The sequence below is a fragment of the Galeopterus variegatus genome, unplaced genomic scaffold (genome assembly GCF_000696425.1).
Source record: "Galeopterus variegatus unplaced genomic scaffold, G_variegatus-3.0.2 Scaffold328, whole genome shotgun sequence".
In the NCBI taxonomy this organism is placed as follows: domain Eukaryota; kingdom Metazoa; phylum Chordata; class Mammalia; order Dermoptera; family Cynocephalidae; genus Galeopterus; species Galeopterus variegatus.
The window spans coordinates 39673-64431 of NW_007726439.1; the positions used below are offsets into that span (position 1 = coordinate 39673).

At 33.7% G+C, this 24759-nt stretch overlaps 1 protein-coding gene across 1 annotated transcript in view; it reads left to right on the forward strand.

The window, feature by feature from the left end:
• Window positions 1–24759, forward strand: part of PIGN (phosphatidylinositol glycan anchor biosynthesis, class N) — a gene marked incomplete at its 5' end in the record, with an annotated part of 133911 nt that overhangs the window by 37648 nt on the left and 71504 nt on the right. Inside the window, 7 exons of the mRNA XM_008567542.1 lie at window positions 6107–6185; window positions 7161–7343; window positions 12923–13062; window positions 15260–15359; window positions 15464–15556; window positions 16985–17076; window positions 19906–20014. Of these exons, the coding sequence (XP_008565764.1) occupies window positions 6107–6185; window positions 7161–7343; window positions 12923–13062; window positions 15260–15359; window positions 15464–15556; window positions 16985–17076; window positions 19906–20014 (796 nt within the window). The remainder of the gene's footprint in view (window positions 1–6106; window positions 6186–7160; window positions 7344–12922; window positions 13063–15259; window positions 15360–15463; window positions 15557–16984; window positions 17077–19905; window positions 20015–24759) is intronic.

Here is a 24759-nt window from a genome sequence, read left to right on the forward strand (position 1 = left end):
GCTCCCGCCGAGGGTTCGGATCCCACATACAGACCGGCCGCTCACTGGCTGAGCGAGGAGCGGGGGCAACACCGAGGGTTGCGATCCCGTTGCCGGTCCTGGTCCGGTATGGGCACGACACTGAGGGTTGCGATCCGTTGCTGGTCACGAAAAAAAGACAAAAAGACAAAAAAAAAAAAAAAAAAATACCATGGGAGAAAATATTTGCAAATCATAGTCTGACAAGAGGCATGTATCCAGGATATATATAAAAAACTTTTACAACTCAAGAATTAAAAGACAAATAATCCAAATTTTAAAAATGGGTAAAAGATTAATAGACATTTTCCCAAAGAAGATATACAAATGTCCAATAAACACATGAAATGGTACTCAGTGTCATTAGTCGTGAAGGAAATCAAAACCACAATGAGATATTAATTCATACACATGAAGATGACTAAAATTAAAAAAACAGACAACCAGAGAATAATTACTGTAAGGATGTGGAGAAGCTGGAACCCTCATACACTGGTGGCAAGAATGTAAAATGGTGTAGCAGCTTTGCCAAACTATTTGGCGATTTCTTAAAATGTTAACGTAGAGTTACCATATGACTCATTCATTCTGTTCATAGATATCTGTCAAGTGAAATGAAAGCATATGTCCATGCAAAAACTTGTACACAAGTGCTTATAGCAGCATTTATAATTTTCAAAAAGCGGAAACAATCTAAATATCCATCAAGTGATGAATGGATAAACAAAATGTAGTATATCCATACTATGGAATACTATTCAGCAATAAAAAAGGAATGAAATACTGATAAATGATACAACGTGTATGAGCTGTGAAAAGATTACGCTAAATGAAAAATGTCAGTTACAAAAAACCCCATATTCGATGATGCCATTTATGTGAAATATCCACAACAGGCAAATTCATAGAGAGAAAAAATAGATTAGTGGTTGCTTGGAACTAATGTGAGTGGGGAGAGTAAGAATGAGGAATGACTGCTAATGTGTGTGATTTCTTTTGGGATTGATGAAAATGTTCTGAAATTAGATTGTGGTGATTATTATTCAACTTTGTGAATATACTAAGAACTCAACTGTACACTTGAAATGGGTGAATTTTATGGTATGTGAAATATGTCTCACTTTAAATAAAAGAGAAAGAGGGAGATGGGTTCCTATGGGGCATGGAACCTCTAAACCAGATTGGCTACCTCACCAACCCTCGTGATCTCATTCTTTCACACCTGAGCTATCACTTTTGGGATCATAAAACAGTCTCTGGACTGATGTGTAGACTCCCACAGAACAGAAAGTTATTAATACGTTGTATTTTTCTAAGTAAAGCCAGTGTCAGGTGTGGCTTATTGTGGCTGTGTGACTTTTATATCCAATTGCACCTCAGAACCAACACTGGTGATCAAGTAGAATGCATATTGCATTTTCCGTTTCTTTCTCAGGTTTGCTAAGTTGTGTTTTTTTTTTAGGAATTTGTCTGTTTCGTCTAAAGTTTTAAATGCACCAGTGTAAAAGTTACCATAACATTTTTTTAATGTTTGGGGGATCTGTAGTAATACTTCCTTCTAAATTTTGTATATTATATTATTAATTTGTGCCTCTACGCTTTCTCTATTTTTTTTTTTTTTCCTTGCTCGGTCTTATTAGAGGTCTAGCAATCTTATTAGTCTTTTCAAATAATGAACTTTGGGTTTTATTTCTTTTCTCATTGTGTGTTTGTTTTTCTATTAATTTCTGCTCCAATCTTTAATATTTGTTCTATACCTTTTGTGTTTAATTTGCTGTCCTTTTCCGACCTCTTGAATTGGCTACCTAGACAATTGATTTTCAGTCTTTTTTTTTGAATAATATATACATATGAATTTTCCTCTAAGCACAGCTTTATCTGCACCCTACAAGCTTTTTATGTCTTATTCCCATTCTCATTCAGTTTAAGATTTTTTTTTTTTTTTTTTTTTTTTGTCTCTGCTCTTAAGAGTGTAGCCTGCCAGGCATTCCAATTGAGAGCTTGCTGTGTTATCTGGATCCTTTCCCCTCTGGTGGTTCCTGAATGCCAGTTTTTGTCTCTTATACATATTGAGACTAACAAAACTTCTGTTTGCTTTCCAGGGGCTTTCTTTTTTTCCTCTTGTCCTGCACAACTGAGTGTCAGACTTACCTCCTTTTTTATTTCCCTTCTCACCAGGACTTGGCCTGTGTTTCTTTACCTGTGTTCTGCAAATAGTATTCTCTCTCACGTCCTAATACTTCACCTCATAATCTATCTTAAATTAGTTTAAGTAGTTCCCGATGAGCTTTTTTTGATGTCTTTTATTTTTTCCAAATCCAAAATGAAATTGCATATTATTTTCTTATTTTTCTTTCTTCTTAGGTTCTCAAGTCCTAGCTGCATTGGCAACCTCACACTTTAATTTTTATCTCTCCAGTCTTATAAAATTGCTAAAGGCCTTATTGGATTCTCTACCCCCTCACAGCTGCTGTATGCCCAAATTCTCAGCCTTTTGTCTTCTGCCAAAATGACAGATTTCCTGAGAGTTAAAGCTTGTAGAATGTTGAATTACTTCTTGATTTCCTTCTCTCTAGGGTCTTAGTCCTTCATTTCTTGATCATCTTAGTACCTTCAAGTAGATTTTTAATTTTATTTTATCAAGATTTCTAGTCATTCCTGTTGAGAGTATTGGTATGCCCAAGCTTCTCTGTCATAGCCATAAAAGCTATGGTTAAATTTTAATGTTTTAATTGTTTTATTTTAAAAAATAGGTTAATAAAAAGTTAACAAAAAGTAATTCCTGCACACAATAAAAATCATACAAACGATAATAAACAGTCACCTTTCTTCCCGTGTTCCAGTCTTACAGTCTTTTTGTCTGGAGGCAAAGTTGCAGTTTATTATGCATCTGTCTTATGGTGTTCATATGTAGATGTATGTATACATACCTCTTGTTAACATATTTTAAATTTTAATTATGAGGTATTTCAAACATGCTCACAAGAATAGAGAATATAACAAAATTACTTGTACTCACAACCCAGGTTTAAGAAATGTTAGTATTTTTACCATATTTTTTTAGGTCCTCTTTATTTATTTTTAGGAAATAAAATGGTGTAATACAATTTAATTCCTATTTAAAAAATCTATTTTTTTAATTCTTTTTTTCTATTTGGTATGATTTTCAAGATTTTTTTTATGTTGATATATGCAGATCTCTCTCAATTGATTTTAATTTATGTATGGCATTTCTTTAATTACTCCCCTGCCAACCCCCTTTGCTTTCTTGTTGTTTGTTTTGTTTTGCCTTTTTAACATAAATATGAACATATTGTACCTTATATTCTGGACTTTACATTTCTCACAAAACCTCTTTATGTTTCAAATATGTGATGCTAAAAAAGTTTATTTTGCATCCCTTTTCAACTTGATGGAAAACTAAAAAAACAAAAAAAAACTTTTCTTTTTTTTTTTTGGTGGCTGGCCAGTACAGGGATCAAACCTTGGACCTTGGTGTTCAAAGTTTATTTTGGTGGACAAGTTTATGAGAGTCTTTAATGTCATGGTGCTACAGTGAGATTTGTATAGGACATTCTGATGAATTGCAGACATATTGCAAACCTTTGGTATGTCCCAAGATTTATAAATAGTCCATTTAGGAAAAATTATAAATTAGCCTGACTCGTTTCTTTACCTGAGTACTCATAATATGATATGATATGATATAATATAATATAAGGGTACTTCAAAAAGTTTATGGAAAAATGAGATTGAAAGAATACGAATATTTCCATGAACTTTTTGAAGACTCCTTGTATAATATAATAACATAATACACAAATATTTCTCCTTAAAAAATGTTTCTTCTCTCATTCTTCTTAAGACTTGATTTGAGAATGTGTATTTAATTAGCTTAAATAGTAATTAGTTTCAGACAAGCTTTTATTCCCCCATCTTTTAATTTAATTTAGCAAATCCTTATGTGCTTTAAGAATGGCAGTGTATATTATTATCTTATTTTTCTTCCTTTTTTAGGTCTGCGATATTTTGATGGCATTTTATTCAATTAAGGTTTATTGATTCATTTTTATATGCTTAGCACTTTGCTAAGTATAATTGTGGATATTAATGAAAGTATAAGACATTATCTTGGTCCACACAGAGGTTAAAATTTAATTGAAGAGAAATAAACTGACCATTAGACCACACTAAAGTGCTGATGGTGTGAGGTGAGATTTGGAGTGGACCATAAAGGATTATGAAGATTTGATTTTGGAAAGTGGAGAGGGGAAGATCTTTACAAGCAACAACTCACAAGTGAAAAGAAGATAGGGAAAGAATGAAGACTTTAACAGCTATGTAGCTGAGGATAGATTTGGGATATGGGAAATTAGGTGGATTAGAAGGAGAGGGTCATCAATAGTCCAGGAAGATTGGAACTGATGAAGTAGAAAATAAGATGCCCATATCAATTGCAGTCAAATGCTCTAACCTTGAGCTATACATCCCAAGATGTCCATATCAATAGCAAGTAAGTTAGAGGATGAATCAGTATTTTATGAAGCTGAGTGGATCAGAGCAAGGGGAAGGAGGTCAACTAGGAGGCTTTTAAGAAATGTGGAAAATTTAATTTAGATACAGCTTTCAAAATAGGCCTGTGCCCTTTGGCCCAGTAATTCCGTTTCTAAGACTAATAGGAAAATATTCTGAAATGTGTAGTGTCTAAAGAGACACAGAACTGGATCAAGGCAACATTTTAAAGTAACTTGTTTTTCTTTTTTGTCCCTGCCTCCTGGTACCTTTCTCCAAATCCTTGTTAGTACAGTGGTGGGGATTTTTCCTGCTGTCTGAAACACAAGAACCTAGCAACTGGGTTCCCCTGAGTTGGAAGATCTGGCAGCTATTAGAATAGGCACAGATTCTTAATTAGGGTTTCCCATAGAACTCTCTTAAGAGAATTGATAGATGGGCTTCTGGGCTGAAATTATATGTAAGCTTTTAGATTATCTGCATTTTCTAGACAAGAGTTTCAGATTCTGAAAGAAGTCATCATAAAATTAATAATTATTGCTTAAAAGATTTACTTCCTACAAATCTCGGTCTTACCTCTTCAGAGACTGCTGGCACCAAGTAGAAAAGAGACAGGTGATTATATTTATATCAAACCATATGAAGTTGCCAATATTTAATTTAGTAGTTAGTGACATATAAAAACATCAATTTCATATGGTCCAAACTGATATATCCTTAAATAACTTTCTAAGCATTTTTTAAATGTAAAAGTATTTACTTTACAAGGAATGCAGGTTTTAGTTAAGCAATATATGTTCAAATTTGTGTTTAAAGGTACTCATTTATTTCATTAACATAATTGAGTTCTGATTGTATTTCCTCAGTTTCTACATTCCATAAACTTAAATATGTTTAGTTTTGGGTTATGCAGTATTTCTTAGGAGTATTTCTCTTGTGTATTTAAGGTTTCTACTGTGGTAAAACAGGACAGGGAAATGATGGAAAGAGAAATGAAAAATAGAGAAATCAAAAAAGGTATACGAGCATGGTATAGTATAAGAATGATGAATAGGTTCAAATTATTCACTAACTTCCATTGTTGGTCAGGCTCTGCCTAGAGCTCTTTGCTAATGAGAATTCTCAGGCCCTGTCTGGGTCAGGGGCAAAAAGTGCAGTGATAGATCTGCCCTATCTCTCATCTGCCATGAACAGAGGAGGGCTGAGTAGTGTAACTCATGCCATTGGTGTTTCATTATTTTGATTTAATCCGAATTTCTTTGTTAGCCAGAGTATTACATTTCTTCAAAATGATGGATTATATGACTTTCATAAGTGTAGTTTGGCAGTTGAAACTTTGGATCAAGAAAACTAAATTTAACTTAAACTATTTCCTGGAAGAGTTCAGATAACCAGCAACAATACAATTTAGCTTGAGGTTTATTTCTTTCCTTTGTGTTTTGATTTTTTTTTTCTCAATTTTCATTATCCCCCCCCTTTTTTTAATTAAGGAAAAAAAAAACCCAAGAAAAAATGCAATCAAAATTAGGAAACACTTTAAACATATTTGGTGTTTTGTTCTCTTTTTCCTTTGTAGGTTGCTTTCTGATTCTGAACAGCTCAATATTTTAAGAAAAACAAGATCTTATATAAAACAGAGAAAGTTTGATGAAGCAGTAAGTATACAAGCCTTGTAGGCATAAATAACTGATTATCATTTCGGGGGTGGGAGGGGTGAGGTATGGCTGTGGAGAGCAAAGTGCGCAGGCCAGGGAGCTTTCCTGAGCCCTCAAGGAGGGGTTGAATTTCCTGAGTAGCTGCTTTAGCCATGGACATACTTCTCTTCTTTCAGATAATATTACAGATAAATTTTTCTAGGTTATTATTAGAAATGAACTACTACCATTTTTTAAATGAAGGAATATATTCCAAGTTTCTGTCACCTTCTATATAATATTTTAGAATACCACATATTTGTCATTTGGAATTATCTATACACTATCAGAAGTCTAATGATTCATGTTGAAGCTTTGACTCTTCCCAGTTCCTACCCCACTATGTATTCCATTAATTCTTTTCCCTTGTTAAATGGTCATATAATTTTAAAGTAGGAAAGAATTGTTTTCAGTTTGTATAATTGCCTAAGTAATTGCCAGTCCATGCATTTCTAATGTTTATTTTTTGGTTTTAAAATGTTAAGCTATTCTTCTCCTTCAAAATATTAAGCTGTTTTAATGATGTTTTATAACTGATTTGGGTAATGTGACATGAGAAAGTAAAAAGTGATATAAATATAGCCATCTTCATTATTTGGGACTTGAATTAGAGATCCTTCATTTCTTTCTTTCATGTGTCATCTGAAGATCATTCCTGCAAAATGATCATTTTAAAACATTTCATATTATAGATAGTTTACATTGAAAGTGGCTTTTCTTATGAAGATTAAAAAGTTTATTTTATTCTGTATTTTTCTCATACTTTCCAAGAAGATCCTCAAACAATTAAAATCTATTCTCAATCCGTCATCTAGTTACTCACTCTAATTTTCATACAACGGTCTGGCTGTTAGAAAGTTTATAATTTTTCTTTCTCTGAAATTTAGATTTTTATCATTCATTCCATGTGCAAGTTATATTTTCCTTTCTCCATAGATTTCCCTTTGCAAAGAGCTGATTCATCTTGCATTGAAAGGATTGTCCTACTATCACACATATGATCGGTTCTTTTTGGGCATCAGTGTTGTTCTTGGTTTTGTGGGATGGACATCTTATACTTCTTTGTTGATCATCAAGTCTCATTCCAACCTTGCAAGAGGTGTTATTAAAGAAGTTAAGGTAGGTTCAGAAAATATAATGAAGATTCAGATGATAGTGTAAATTCACTAGAACTAAGGAAATAAATTTAATTAAATCAAGTATAATGAGTTTATAGAATGTACAAGTCATTGTTCTAAGCCAACTCTTATTTATCTTTCACTTGCTTTTGTTGTATTGGGTCTGTTTTCTGTTATCTCTGTTTCTTCAGTTGAGAAGAAGATGTATTAATAATAATGGCCTTGTGACTTAAAAAGGTTGTAAAGATAGCTATATAAACAATTTAAATTCTTCTATGGTGTTAATGATGTTGATTTTCTGTTCTTTTTTATAACTAGTCAGCATATTGTAGGTATTCCATATCTTTCTAGTATAGATGGCCATAAAACTACTTCAAAGCAGTATATTTAACTTATCTGATATTAAAAGTGATAAAATCATTTATTCAAACTGTTCCTTTTTAAATAATATGATTTTCTAGAATTATTCTTACCTTCTTTCAACTTTCTGAGATTTCTCAAAATACAAATTTCCAGAACTTTCTACATATCCTCATTTCGAGTTTGTCCCTAATTTACTCTACTTTCAGTGCAACAAATAAAAAAACCTCTTCAATAGTACTTCATGTTACTGAGAAAATATAACAGTATATATATGTTTTTACTGCATTAAAACACTTTACTCTTAAAATATATTGCTAACTGTCATTTACAAGGGAGAATATGCCATTTCCATTTCCTTTGCTTCATTCTCTCTAATGATTTATTACCATGTGCAAATCCTCTAACAAGTAATATGTTTTGGTGGTGTGTTTTTAATAGTAGTAGTCTACAAACATTTCCAGTGGTAACTTTCACAATTTTATATTTTATTTCTCTGTAATGGAAGGAAGACCATTAGAGCTTATTTCAATTTTTTATAATGTTTAATGTACCTAAAATAATTTCCCCCCAACTAATTTTAATTATTTGAATGTATGTCAAGTTGGCTAGAATAGCAGTAATTTACTACATGGTAGAAAAAGAAACAGAACGCTTGTGTTTTAGTAATGGATATATGTATACCTAGGCATTCTACTGAGTACTTGAAGTATATTCTGCCATCTTAGATTTATAACAGTGCTGGTAGTAGGCATCATAATTTCTGCTTACGAAAGAGGAAACTGAAGCTGAGGGTGATTAAGTAATTTGGTAACGGCTAACTAGGATGTGGGGACTGAGGCTTGAATCCAGAGCATTCTTGTGCCAAAGATTGCCTTTTTATCTTTATCCTAGTGCTCAGGTTATTGAGAAAGGATAGGATGTTTTTAGATTGATACATCAACAAGATTTCATAGCTGATAATTCTTCTTTATTCATTAATCTGATAATGCAGCCAATATTTAATTGAGTACAGTACAATGCTAGACACTACATAGGCTATACAAAGAAATATAAAACTCAGATTCTGACCTCAAGGAGCTTAGGATTAAAGTAGGTAAGAGATGTACACACATAACCACCTTACCAAATATAGGTCACTATATCTACACTACACTACATAAGGCAACTTTAATATATGTTAAGTATTTGAGGTGATACAAAGACTATGATATTTTAAATAAAGGAGAGCTTACTTTATTTAGCTAGATGATGATAACAGGAAAAAGTAAGTCTTGGTGGAAATTTAACAGTCAGACTGCAGGGAGAGGATGAAAATTAAAGCAAATTGAATGATATAAATGCAGGCAGAGTTGGTAAAATATGTTATTACACTGAGATAATAAATAATATTTATTGAGCCCCACTGTACCAGGACTTTCCTGGGTGCTTTACATACAAGGGTACTTCAAAAAGTTCATGGAAAATGGAATTGAAAGATAATATGAATCTTTCCATGAACCTTTTGATGACCCCTTATGGGTTATTCAGTTAAGCTTAACACTACCCTAAATTCTGTGATTATAATTCTCATAATATGGATGGGGGGATTTAGGCTCAACGAGACATGCAATTTAAATAACAGAACTTATATTTTCTAACATTTAAATTCTTGCTCTTTCTACACCATGCTGCCTTCAAAATAAATAGTTCAGTTTGGGTGGAACGTGAGAAATGTATTCAAGGGACTGATAAGAGACAATACTGACAGTAAAGATTAGGCCGAAGTAATCAAAGGCCTCAAATGCTAGACTATAGCACTTATATTTTATTTGGTGAAGAGTTGGTGTATCAGGGTTAAACCAGAGAAGCAGACCCAGTAGGAGAGAGATATACAAGGGTACTTAAAAAGTTCATGGAAAAATAGAATTAAAAGATAATACAAATCTTTTCAAGAACTTTTTGAAGTGCTCTCGTATATTAAGAGCTTTAGTGTAAGGGATTGGTTTATGTGATTGTGGGGGCTAATTAGGCAAGTCCTATGTCCATAGGCCAGGCCATCAGGAAGGGCAAACTGGAGCTCACAGAAAAAAGCTGAAACTGCATTCAACAGGTGTAATTTCTTTTTCCGGGAAGCCTCAGTTCTGCTCTTGATGCCTTTCAACTGATTAAATCAGGCCCACCCAGATTATTTAGGATAATCTCCCATACCTGTAAGGGAGTGAGAAATGAGCTTGCAACAAATATTGTTCTCCATTGCCAGATGAGGAAACGTGTTTCAGACAGGCTAAATGGTTTAGTTAAATTGACAAGTAAGTAGAACGGCAGCATCAGAATTAAAAGGTCTGACTCCAAAGTTAATGTCAATTTTATGTGACAGTGTCCCCCAGGTTATAGAGGTCTTTTCTAATTTATTACTATTACAGGAAAGTGCAATGACTAGTCTCTTTCCCGGATATGTAATTTGCTGCCACAGTTCCCCTTAATTGAAATTTGCATTTAATTTCTGTATACTTTTACCTTCTCCTTTGTTCTTGCCAGTTCTGATGTCTTATGCTTTGAAACTAAACATCTTTATTTTGTCACAGGTCTACCCTATTGTTTTCCCTTCTTCTCTTATTACCTAGTGAAGTCCCAAAATATTAACCCCTTAAACCAAGACCCATCATTCTGTCTCCACCTATATAGTTTAAACTCCTTGAAGGACAGCTCCTGGTACAGAACATAGCATAGAGTATGCGACTTAATAAATGTTTGTTGGATGAAGTAGTAATCACAACACACATGGCATGGTTTGTTATCATCAGTTGTTTTGGGGGGCCTGGGAAGTCAATTCAAGATTAAGTAGAAAATGTCCCCCCTCTTGTTATTTATAATCCTTTCAATGTTACTTCATTTTCCTGCCTTAGTAGGAACAGCTAAACCTAATTCTTTTCTTTAAAATTTAGTTTCCTACAAGTAGGTGTCATTTCTAATATCTACTACTGTATGTATCAAAGGATTAGACAATTATACTATATTGTATTGACTAAAAAATCCCTTGAGTTCTTTTTTTCAGAAACACTTGTAAACTTCTTTTCTTATTATTTTACTGTTCTCAGAGTGATGTAAAACCAGTCCTCATCCCTTACAATGACCAGCTGCCTCAGCCAATGTCAGCTTTAGAGACTCCATCTGTGCACGTCTATTTGAGTTTTGCTCCTTCTTTCCCCGTACGCTTGTTAAGGGACCTCATTACTATCTCTCACATCTCCATTCCAGTGCCATTTACTGATTAGTTTCGTAATGATTGCTGGGACTAATGCAAAGGTGAAGCAAAGGTGAAGCAGAGGTGAAGCAGGGGAAGAGAGAATAAAAATAAGTAATGATAGCAGTCATCATTAGTAAGCAGTAGTAATATTCTGGGCATTTTGTTAAAATCTTCACATAATCTCATTTAAACATTACCAATCTTGATAAATAGGTATGGAATTATTATTCTCACTTTATTGATGGTGTAAAACTAAGTCTCAGAAAGTTTTGTATTTTGCTTATGGTTCACACACTGAGCATGTGTCAGGCAGGGCCAGGATTTCAATTCTGATCGGTCAAGCTCCAAACTTAGTTACAGTACTGTGTTTTATACCCCTTTCTACAACTATGCCCTAATTTATCCTTGTTTCTTACTTCCTTTCTGATGACCTTTTATGCCAGTAGGGAGGAACTAAAAAGGAAAAACAACTCTTGCTTTTTCTTCCAAAATTCTCCTACTTCCAGAAGGCAGTTCTTAATTATCACATTATTTAGCTTTGACTAGCAAAGCAAGGGAAAAGCAAAGAGAAAACAGAATAGAACTAAGAGAGTACCACATTATCCTTCCATTCCTGTTTCCATTCCATTTCCCCATTTTCTTCTCTCCAGGTATGCTGTTGGGAAAATAGAATAGTTTGGTCAGGGGCCTCTCCTCGGGTCCAGTTGGGTGTGGTTCAGCATCCTTTGTAAGCAAATTGTGTGTGTGTGTGTGTGTGTGGCAAATTGTGTGTGTGCGTGTGTGTGTGTGTGTGTGCGCGCGCGCGTGCGCGCGCGTGCAGGTAGTGCGCATGTGTGCCAGTGTATCTTTTTAGTTTTGTTGCTATTCACGTATTCTTTAGAGAGAGAGAGAGGAGTTTTAGTGAAGCAGGCGGGCAGGCTCAGCCTCGGGCATCCGCCTGGCATGGCCATGCTTTCTAACCTATGGCTCCAAGGACCTTTTGGCTGGTTACCTAGTTCATAGACCTGCGTGACGGGGTCTGGTGACCCAGCCTGGTGTGTGACCGGTTTGGGGACCCAGTCCGTGAATGGGCTTGAGGGGTCTGGGAGCTCCAGACCCAGTCCTAGGGCAACAACCGGCCCAGTCAGCAGGATTACCAGCAGGTAAAAGAGCCAGCAACTGGCCTGGTCGCCTAGCTTTACAACTGGCGTCACGAATGGGATTAAGAGCTCCACAATTGGTGCTGTGAGGATTCCAGGCTTTAGCCTGGCACGACATATGCTTAACCTCTTCTGGAGACACTTTGTACCCCTTTCTAACTCCTACTTCATGCCCTAGAACTCTTGTTCTTGGCATTACGACCTCCCCATAAGTGTATTCTTTTCCTGCTCATTGGAATTTCTGTTCCAGACTCTTGCACCATTATACCTGACCCAGAGAAGCATGGGCCCGTGTAGCCTTTGGAGACTATAACTAGTCACTTCCATTGAGGAACTCTCCCTTCAGTCTGGCAGGTGTTTGGGAAGAATAGACATGACTCAATGCATCTACTGTGTTTGAGTAATGGAGAGTGAAGGGTGGGCAGCGTGTCAAGTTAGAGCTTGAATAGATAGAAATATTGTTCCAAATGAAGATTAGGTCCCATACTTTATTATGGATTAAACAGGCTGTTGTGAGCTAGCCAGAGAATTCAATCAACATTTGTAAAATTGTTCCTAACAAGAAATCTGTTCAGAGTTCTGAACAAGTTACTTGCAAACAAATTTTAGCCATAGTCACTTTTAAATTGAGAATTGCTTAATTGTAACAATTCCAAGGTGTCCCATTTTTCTTCTGCAGTTTTCTCAAATGACAGATTTTTTTTCTATTTTTTAACACAACTCTGATTAATCATCTAGTTGTAGAACCATTGAAAGAAAGTAATATGTTTTCTTCACTTTATAAAATCTCTTTTAAAAACCTATCAATTAGCATGGGTTTGGAAGTGTTTTAATGTTTTGTTTGATTTTCAGAAACCAAGCCATCTCCTGTCATATACCTTTGTAGCTGCTGGCCTTTTTATAGCATTTTTCTTGCTGATTCAAGCCTGTCCCTGGACTTACTATGTATATTGTTTGTTACCACTGCCAATATGGTATGCAGTTCTAAAAGAGTAAGTAATGCACCTTGCTGCTTTGTTTTTCACTTCATTGACAGTTAAATCTGTATTTAAAATGCTTTAAATTTCTGTAGCATGTCATCAAAGATATTTATAATATTCTTAAATCTCCAAACCCTCTCACTTTATTTATAACTGCATAAATGTTGCATATAAACATCCTTTTTGTTTTACCTTGCTCTTTTGACTTCATCCTTATTGCTCTGAGGTAGCAGTGACCTTGCTCTCTTTTTTGTGTATCTTTTGTAAGAAAAATCTAGAATAAAAGTAACGTAACTAATATTGATTGTACTGTGTCTAGAGTAACTTCCATTTTGAACTTATCTCATTTTCTGATTCAAGCATATGAGTGTACTTCAAAAAGTTCATGGAAAAATAGAATTAAAAGGTAATGAAAATCTTTTTATGAACTTTTTGAAGTACCTTCAGATCTTCTTATTTTTCAAAGAGATTTGCATGTTTTTTTCCCATACATTTTTTGCCCTTCCTTTCTTAGCTATCATGTAAACCTAGATAAATGAAACGTTGTTGCTAAATCTAATATAGTAAGGTATACATAGAGATTAGTCCATATTATTAACATGTGCTGTGGTTCTATCTTTGAGTACTTCCTTACAAGTTGGATTTAAAATGGATTCTTAACATTGTAGAAAACATCAGTAGTAAGGCTATCAGGTGAGTCTCAAGCACATTTAAATAAAACCACTGAAATGTGGTACTGGTTCATATTGCAGACTCATGTTGCAGATCTTGTTGATTTCTGTGTTTGCACCAGTAATCTAGAATTTAAACTTAGCCTTGGACATCAAAGTATCCTCTGGGGAAACCAGAACCCAAAGGAAACCAGGGAATGAGAGCCAGAATAAGGGTTTGCTAACATGTGCATCATGACACCATGCGCATCATGACACCATGCGTATTTTTATTTTAACTCCACCTTTTACTACTTCTTTCATCCTTTAAAAACATGAAGTATTAAAAAATATTAAAATGTTAGATATCAAAAATAAAAACTTATATTAAAATGTTTAAAACATTAACTATTTAAAAATATTAGGCAAAGAGACACTGATCAAGAAACAGTATTACTTCTATAGGGTTGTTGGATATGCATATTTAATTCAGATTTTTTAAAATGTCATTTATTCTGGTTTAAAAATTTTTTAAATGAAAGGTTTTACCCTTGAAGAAAATTCTGTTCTACTACAGAATCTTTTCTGAATTTTTAAATGTCCTAATTATGAAGACGACATATATAAATTTTAACGGAAAACATGATTTTGAAAGTGTCTTTTTTATACATTACTTGGAAAAATAAAACAAAAATTTACTTTTCTTCTAGAAAAAGATTTTTTAAATGATTTTTTAAAAGTATCTCTTGTTCCTCTGTGCTTATTTATTGTTTAGAATAGAAGAAACATTTTCCATTCAACTGGTGTTAACTTTTCTTTTCATGGCTCCTTAATAGTTCTGATAACATTCTGCAGTCATTGTTTTCAGTCAGAAAAAGGTCATAAACTAAATGATATTGACCTTTTATAATTACCTACTTAATACTGCAGCACAGATGCTAAAGTATTTTTCCAAGTAATTAAATGTAAAAAATATTCAAGTATGTAATACATTTTTGATTGTTATGTATTCACACTTAATTACAATTAGTGTACAATTAGTGACATCTTAAACTGGGTTTGGAAGAGGTTATTTTAAAAAGTTTTTTTAAAAGTTAAAAAGTGCAATTAAAATTTTTCCTATCTAGATTAGGAAAACCAACCTTTACTTGGTTAAGACAGATGAGATTTTAATATAAGTTTACCTAGAAGAATTTTAACAAATTTTTCAATTTGTATACATTTGGGTTCATTGTATTTGATTTCTGATGTTATATCTGTAGTTGTATGTGCCCATGTTTAAGTTAAGATCACACAAGACTCATTATTGTTATTAATATTTATAGAAACCAAGCAAATCTTTGCTATCACTTTCAAATTAATTCAGAAATTACATTTTCCTTAAAGTACTTCTAGATTTCCAAAAAAATGTTTAGATAAGTAAATCGAAACAAATCTGTTATAGTTTATCTTAGATTGAATAATCTATGAATAGAAAATTCCCTGATTTTTAGCTTTTTGCCAAGTTTTTATTTTTTATTATATATGATCTAATTTTTATAAGTAATCTTTTAAAACAGATTTCAAGTTATTGAAGACCTTGCTGCATCACTGTTGACCTTTCCCCTGAGCCATTTTGTTGGGTACCTGTTAGTCTTTACCCTAGGAATTGAAGTATTAGTAAGTAATTTACCAGATTATAACATTTTCAGATTTCTTTATTATATTTGTAACTAATACTAAATGACTTCATTTTTTATTTTTTCTTTGGAATGCATCACTAGGTTCTCAGTTTTTTCTACCGCTATATGCTTACAGCTGGACTTACTGCATTTGCGACTTGGCCATTTCTCACTCAGCTGTGGACTCGAGCGAAGGTATAAGTACTCATTTTGACATAGGACAGGTCAGGAACTACATTGTTTTGACATATGTTTAACGTAAGGAATTGTTTATTTTTAAAGAAAAAGGTAGAGTGTATCCTTATATAAAGAGCCTGGTCCTTTTGACAGGAAGACTGACATTTACCTTTAATGTTTCAGTGATTCATTTAGACTTTCATATCAAAATGAGCCAGTTATGTAGTAATTGAAGTGCCATAAAAGCAGACCTGATATATCCATCTCCGGATCCTTTAACCTCAGATATGTAGATGATGGAGCACATGAGGAACGGCCCATAGCAGCACAGTGTCTTAGGAGGCCACACTCTGTACTTGAGTCAGAGGAGTCCCCTCCCTCCACACCCTTAGCCACTCATTTTTTTTTCCTGGAGAAGTGTATATTTGAGATAGATTATTTTAAAATATAATCACTCTTGATTTTCTTCCTTTAGCTAGGTAGGAAATTTCAGTGCTTCTACAAGGAGTATTGTCATGTTTCCACTTTCATACTTTCTGATGGCAGTGGCAGGAAGATAGAAATATCTTTTTACCTTATAAGAACCTATAAAATCTCCAATTAAGGCAGTTATTGATTTTTTTTTTGTCTTAATCTAATTACAAAGTATTTTTTATTTATTTTCCTTCTGGGCTAACTTATTTGATTATTATTGCAGGCCAGTTTTCTTATAGATATTGTCATCAATATATGGTTTAACATAAACTGAATGAAGCACTTGCTTTGAAATATCAGACCCAGGTTTACACCCTGGCTGTTCTTTTACTAGTTGTGGGCCTGGTACTGCAGTCATATGCCACATAACAACATTTCTGTCAGCAATGGACTATGGTCCCACTGTGACAGTGGTCCCATAAGATTAGAATGGGACAGGAAAATTGCTGTCACACAAATACTTACTATCATGTTACTATTTCCTTACATTATTCAGTGCAGTAACATGCAATACAGATTTGTAGCCTAGGAGTAATAGGCTATACCACATAGCCTAGGTGTGTAGTAGGATATACTGTATAGATTTATGTAAGCACAATCTGTGATGTTTGTACAATGATGAAATCACCTAACAACACATTTCTGAGAATGTATCCCTATCATTAAGCGACACATGACTGTACTGATATTTTAATTTCTCTGAGCTCAGTTTCCTTGTCTGAAATATTGTGAATAATAAAAACTTCCTCTTGATGTTACTGTGAAAATTAAATAAAATAATGCTCATATCATACCAAATACACTACTTTACAACCCAACAGGTCCTTCATAAAAAGTAACTATATTACTTTTTAAGTAAAGAGCTGTAAGGTTTTGCATTTCCTTTTCATTTTAGGGTCCTGTGGTCAGTGAAAAACTGATGACTGTTTTCTATACCACATTTGTGAAAGATAACTTTTTTCTTGATTTCAGATCACCTCACTGAGTTGGACTTTCTTCTCTTTGCTCCTGGCAGTGTTCCCACTGATGCCTGTTGTGGGTCGAAAGCCAGATCTCTCCCTAGTGTATGAATAATATTTTAATTTATTTTCTTTTCAATACCATTTTTTTCTCATTCAACAATATGAAATTTGAACCTAATCTTGGTAATGAGCTTAAAATCACGTTAACAAACTGAAAATTAAAATACTAGTATCAAACCATTAGTCAGGATTTGGCCCAGGCTCTGAGTCATTAAGCCTCCCTGGAGATGCTTTTGTGTCATCACAAACAATGAAATTGTACCAAACAATAACTTAAAATACCAAAAAAAATATATATATATATCTAGAAGGTTTTCTTTCTTTTGTATATTGGAGAATTGTTACAAGTTTTAGTTTCATGTGAAAAAATGTTCTGATGCCAAAATGAAAAGGTCTAAAAGCCATTGTATTATCCTTAACTTTGCCTTCAATCATGTCCACACTAAAATGTCTTAGGAAAATGAAATTTTCTCCTATTCTGATCTGATTGTAAAGATCTCCATGGGAGGAAACTCTGTTTACCTTGATAACTTTCCCATGTTTAATCACTGAAATTGTTCAAAAATTCTTCTGTGTACCTTACCTGAATTCCCCATTTCTGCTGTTACATTTATTTCTCCTCAATATGACTCCCCAAAATTTGTGAAATAATTGGTTACCTTTGCTTTTAACTGAACTTTTAAATAATTTTCAAGTAACCTATTTGTTGGCTGTTTGTATGTGTGTGCTTGGCAATCTAACTGTTCATTATTTCATTCAACATTTCTTCTCTTATTTTCTAATCATGTAATTATCTTTGTTACTTTCTTCTGAATTCTATAAGCATGTTAAAAAACATTTTAGCCTAATCTTTAAAGGATGAGAGTATATCTTTTTTGACTGAAGGAAGATTAAATAAACAATATATATTTTTTAAGTATGTGCTAATTTGTGAGGTTCTACACATTTTCTGTCATTTGTGTGAGAATACCAATATGGAATACATCAAGAATTTTCCTAGGAAGGCAATTTATTAACAGAGCCCAAAGTAATTGTATTGAATTCTAAGACCATACTATCTAAGTCAAATTTTATTAGAGTGTTACTGAGTCAAAATGTTTTGCAACTGTCATAAAGTATAAATAGTATGTGAGAAAATAAATTCAGGTATTTTCACTTATTTCTTGCATCAGATTGCTCTGTGAGCTCCTCTGTTGTTTCTATAAAGCCCCTTTCCTTCCTTTCATCAGTCTGCCTATCAGTCCTGCTCAAGCAGTATTGATAGTTGTGCAGAATTTATCACATGCTAAGAGGAAAAGAAATTGTGTAAATGGTCTCCATGGAAATTTGCTACTGGCATGTTCTATTAAAGATGAATGCAGGAAGCAAATAAACTTGTTAAAATTTGAGAAAACTAATTTGTATTTTTAAAAATTATGTTGTTTCCCTCTATACTTTAAATTTAAATTGCTCAGTGATTTTTAGTTTATGTTGGTTTCCTAGCTATATCTGCAACTTCTTTATTTTGATTCTTGGTTCATGGAGATTTCTACTCCCCATTTGATCTCTCGTGGCATCTCCCTTCTTTAGAGAATTACAAAGATGTAACTTTACGAAACATTTAAGGATAAAATTCAAGGAAAAAGCAAAAATATGTATAACATAGCTGTAATGTCCCTGTTACTCCAGTGCTCTGAAGTAAAAACATATTTGCCAGTAAGTTAAAGTACCAAATTATTTTTAAAAAGTAAAAAAAGAAAAAGCAAAAATTCTTGGTCATACATTGCTTTTTCTTTTTTTCCTTTTTTTGTCTCTTTTTAAATTGTTTTTTATTTATTTATCATTATACAATGTAATTGATTTTTGTGGCCCTTTACCAATTCTTCCTTTTTTCCTTTTCTAAATAATTAACACTTAGGAAAAATAGCTAAGAATCTTGATCATATATAGCTATTTTTCCTAAGTTTTAATGATAATCCATGTTGTATATATAACTACTTTTTTTCTTATGATTTTCAAAGAGTGTATTTAAAGAATCAAAACCTAACAAAAACCAAACATTTTCCTGGGAATTCCTGCTTTGCATTCTCCTTAACTGTCTAGCTCTGCATTTTGTTCTTTCTCATTTCTATTAAACCAACTCCTTTTCTTTTAGTTCTGTTATATTTGGGTTCCAAATTCTGCTGTCCTTAACATAATTTCAGTTGTCCTGTGTTATTCAGATTTTTAGGAGGTGAGAAATAGAGATCAACAATAGTGCACCTCTTTTTTGATATCAGTCACCTTTGACTTTAGAAGCTATACTTGGTGTTCTTGAAAAGTATAATTTGTAGTTTCATTACTATACAAATGTCTCACCTGCATGCTACTCTTGTGACCACTGTTCTACCCTTTCTTTAGCCAGGGGCAACTGAGGAAAGCACCATGGTCAATGACAGAAAGGACATTTGTTTGTCTTGCTAGAAATAATATAGATTATAAATGCAGAATTTTTTGTATGAGTAAGTCCTCATAGTCACAAAATATATGTTGTATATACTGATAATATACTTGTTTAGCTATCTTTTATATATATTTTTTTAATTTAAGCAGTTCATGCTAAGAATCATGGTAGTTGGTTATACATAAAATTTTAAAAAAACAAATCATAGAAATAAGGCAAAGATACTTAAAAAAATTATGGGGAAAGTTTACAAATAACCCCATCCCTACTGTATATTTATCTAAAATTTTTATTTCTGTTATACCTGTGTATCCTTTTGCTGCTTCATCTTGATTAAACCAAATGACTAAGAGATTCTGCGTTAGAGTAAAATATCTCATTGTTTTCATGTTATATGTTCAGTAAATATCTTAAGAAAATTTTAAATTGTGAATTGTATTTTTAAACAGAATGGGTGCAGGCTTGCTGGTTCTTCTGCTCTCCCTGCTTGTTGTAATACCTCTTATAAAAAGAAAAGATGGTTTTGTAAAGGAAGAGCTATTCGTATATCTATTACAGGTGAGTTCCAGATTTTCAATAATATGCTATACTAATGATATACCAAAATGTATCTTATGGTTGTATTAAAGTATGTTCTTAAGATGCCATTGTGTTTATGTAACAATATCTGCCAGCTAAGAAGAAAGTTTTCTGTTTAAAATAGTACATGGGAATACGTTCTCTAAAAAGTATGGCATAGCAAAAAGGTCAAGAGGCAGCCCAAAGATACCTAGAGAGCAGAGATTAAGGAGACTTAAGAAGCATCTGTACTGACCAGAGTTGAGCTGGAAAAGGCTTCCTCTGGACTGAGATTTTCTATTGTCCTTATTTAGGTCAGGAAAAAGCAACCTTTGAAGTGAAAGCAGCCTGGGAATAGCCAGTTTAAGACTTCAGATGATGTCCTAGGAGAAAATAAATTTAAGTTCGGTTAGTGGCTTTGGTGTGAAAAGAACTTTGAACTTGCTGTTTCAAAATTGAGTCAGTTTCTAATTATGCTGCATATTAGATGTGTGATTTTCAGTAATTTGACTTTAGTTTTTAACCTATTTAGAGATAATAACTAATAGCGTTGTGCGAATTAGAGATTATATAATGTAATATTCTGTAAAATGTTAACTTTTTGTAGATAAGGTTGGAAACCACTTTTTTTTCTTTTAAATGAATAAATAAATATCCACATCAGGAACACTGACAAAAAACAAAACTCATGAGTTTTCTCAAAACCTTTTCTCAGAGCAAAGCTGAAATAATAGAAATTGTTTCTAAGAGCACTCTGAGATAAAAATATACCACCCTTAAAAGATATAACAAGTTAAATTCATTTGTGGAGAGCAACAGAGAACTTATAAAAAGAGAAGAAATAATTTTGTCAAAGTTTCTGTCAAGACACTGGAACAAATGTTTCATTTGAAGTGGTGCACAGACTGGCTTAACACTAAAGCCATACAAGCTTTGACAGGATTTACCTATAATAATGAGTACTTCGACAAAAATGAGTGTTTCTGAATCTCACTTCAAAGGAGCAAAGAATATCATACTAAAATTCTTTTTTTTCCTTCATTTAAGAAAATTAAAAAAAAAATTTATTCATTTTTTATTGTGATAAAACATATACAACAAAGAATTGCCATTTTAAGCATTTTAAAACATACAGTTCCATGGAATAAATTACATTCAATGCTATGCAACCACCACCTCTATTTCCAAAACTTTTTTGTCATTCTAAACATAAATTCTGTAACGATTAAGCAACAATATTTCACTACTCTTTCCCGCCACCCCTCCCCCATTTCTAACCTCTAATCTACTTATGTCTCTGAATTTTTTTTTCTTTTTAATTTATTTTTTCTTAATTGATCCTTGTTAATCACATATATTTATGGAGTACAATATGATATTTGGGTATGTTTATACTGTGTGCAATGATCATATCAAGGTGTTTAGCATATCTGTCATCTAAAACATTTGTCACCTCTGTGTTGAGAACATTCAACATCCTCTCAACTAGCTACTCAAAGTTATACAGTAATTTGTTGTTGACTGTAATCTCCCTGTATTGCTATAGAATGCTAGATCTTATTCTTCCTATCTCTGTATAATTTTATATCCATTGACCACCATTTCCGCATCCTCCCCTCCTATTTCCCCTTACTAGTTTCTAGTAACCATTACTACTTTCTACTTCTATGAGATCAACTTTTTTAGCTTCTGTGTATGAGTGAGACCATGTGATATTTCTCTTTCTGTGTCTGGTTTATTTCATTTAACATAATTTTCTCTAAGCTCATTCATGTTGCTGCAAAGTGCAGAATTTCATTCTTTTTTTACGGACAAGTAATATTCCATTGTGTGTATATACCACATTTTCTTTATCTAATCATTCATTGATGACCATTTAGGTTGGTTCCAACTCTTGGCTATTGTAAATAGAGCCATGATAAACATGGGAGTGTAGGTATCCTTTCAACTTGTTGATTTCCATTCCTTTGGGTATATACCCGGTAGTGAGATTGCTGGAACATATAGTAGTTCTATATGTAGTTTTTAGAGAAATCTCCATATTGTTTGCCATAATGGCTATACTAATTTACATTCCCACAACAACGTTTGAGAGTTCCTCTTTCTCTGCATCCTCACCAGCATTTGTTATTTTCTGTCTTTTTGTTAATAGTTATCCTAACTGGGGTGAGATGACATCTCATTGTGGTTTTGCTTTGCATTTCTCTAATGATTAGTGATGTTGAGCATTTTTTTCAAACACCAATTGACCACTGGTATGTCTTCTTTAGAGAGATGTCTCTTCAGTTCATTTGCCCATTTTTTAATCAGATTATTTGCTTTTTTACTGTTGGGTTTGAGTTTTTTGTGTAGTCTGGATGTTAATCTCTTATCAATGCATAGTTTGCAGATATTTTTTCCCATTCTGCAAATTGTCTTTTCACTCCATCAACTGTTTCCCTTCCTGTACAGAAGCTTTTTGGTTTGGTATAATCCCATTTGTTTACTTTTGCTTTTTTTTTTTTCCTTTTTGTCTTTTTCCGTGTCCGGCAACGGATTGCAACCCTCAGCGTCGCCCCCGCACCGGGCTGGGACCAGCAACGGGATCGCAACCCTCGGTGTTGCTCCCGCGCCTCGCTCAGCCAGTGAGCGGGAACCGGTCCGCATGTGGGATCCAAACCCTTGGTGGGAGCACCGCCGTGCTTCCCAAGCGGCGCACTATAGCAGTGCGCCACCGGGCCAGCCCTTACTTTTGCTTTTGTCAAACCCTTGGTGGGAGCACCGCCGCGCTTCCCAAGCGGCGCACTATAGCAGTGCGCCACCGGGCCAGCCCTTACTTTTGCTTTTGTTGTCTGCACTTTAGAAGTCTTACTTATAAAATCTTTCCCCAGTCCTGTATCCTGAAGTGCTTCTGATTTCTCTTTGTTTATTTTGTATTGTGCAAGTTTACTGAATTTATGAGGACTAGGAGTTTTTTGGTACATTCTTTAGGTTTCTCTGTATATAAAATCACATCATCTGCAAACAGGGACAGTCTGACTTCCTCCTTTCCAATTTGGATGCCCTTTATTTCTTTCTCTTACCTAACTGCTGTGGCTAGGACTTCCAGTACTATACTGAATAAAAGTGGTGAGAGTGGGCATCCTTGTCTTGTTGTAGCTGAAAGCTTTTCCCTATTCAGTATGATGTTAGCTGGGTTTGCCATATATAGCCTTTACTGCATTAAGATACTTTCTTTCTATACCTAATTTGTTGAGAGTTTTAATCATGAAGGGATGTTGAATTTTATCAAATGCTTTTTCTTTGTCTGTCAAGATGATCATATGGTTTTTTCTTTCATTCTGTTGATGTGATGTTTTACATTTATTCATTTACATATGTTGAATCATCTTTGCATCCCTGTGATAAATCCCACTTGAACATGGTGTATAATCTTTCTGATGTGCCGTTGGATATGAGTTGCTAGTATTTTATTGAAGATTTTTGCATCTATGTTCATTGGGATATTGGTTGTAGTTTTCTTTTTTGTGTGTGTCCTTGTCTGGTTTTGGTATCAGGATAATGCTAGCCTCTTAATTAACTTGGAGAAATTTTGTCTTCAGTTTTTTGAAATGGCTTGAAAATTAGTGGTATTCTTTACATGTTTGGTAGAATTCAGCAGTGAAGCCATCTGGTCCTCGGCTTTTCTTTGTTGGGAGACGTTTTATTACTGATTCAATCTTCCTACTTGTTATTGGTCTGTTTAGGTTTTCTCTTTCTTCTTGGTTCAGTCTTAGTAGGTCATATGTGTCCACAAATTTATCCATTTCTTCTTGATTTCATATTTATTGGCTTTTAATTGTTCACAACAGTCTCTGATGACCCTTTGTGTTTCAGTGGTATCAGTTGTAATGTCTCCTTTTGCATTTCTGATTTTATTTGAGTCTTGTCTCTTTCTTCACTACTCTAGCTAAACGTTTATCAACTTCATTTATTTTTTTGAAAAACCAACTCTTTGTTTTTGTTTGACCCTTTTAACTATGTTCATGGCCACTTTTGTCATGCTGATACAGGGATCAAACCCTGGTCCATCGTGTTATCAGCACCATGTTCTAACCAGCTGATCTAACAGCCTGCCCTACCCACTCTTTATTTTATTGATCCTTTGTCTTGTGTTTTTTAATCCCTAATTCATCTATTTCTGCTCTGTTCTTTGTTATTTCTTTTCTTTTACTGATTTGGGGTTTGGTTTGTCCTTGGTTTTCTAGTTCCTTGTGGTATAACATTAGGTTGTTTATTTGAAATCTATTTTTTTGATATAGGTGTTTGTTGCTATAAAATTTCCTCAATACTGCCTTGTATCCCATAGGTTTTGCTATATTTTGTTTTTGTCCTCATTTGTTTCAAAAATTTTTTTATTTCCTTCTTAATCTCTTCTTTGACCTTTTGGTTGTTTAGGATCATGTTGTTTAATTTCCATGCTTTTGTGTAGTTTTGAAAGTCCCTCTTATTATTGATTTCTAGTTTTATTCCATCGTGGTCAGAAAAAATATTTGATATGATTTCTATTTTTTTTGAACTTGTTGAGGCTATGTTTGTGGTCTAGCCTATGGGCATTACTGGGGAATGTTCCATGTGCTGATGAAAAGAATGTGCATTCTGCAGCTATTAAATAAAATGTTTGTAAATATCTATTAGGTGTATTTAGTCTGTGGAGCTGTTTAAATCCAATATTTGTTGGTTTTCTGTCTCAAAATATTTCTTTGTTTTTTGTTTTCTGTCTCAAA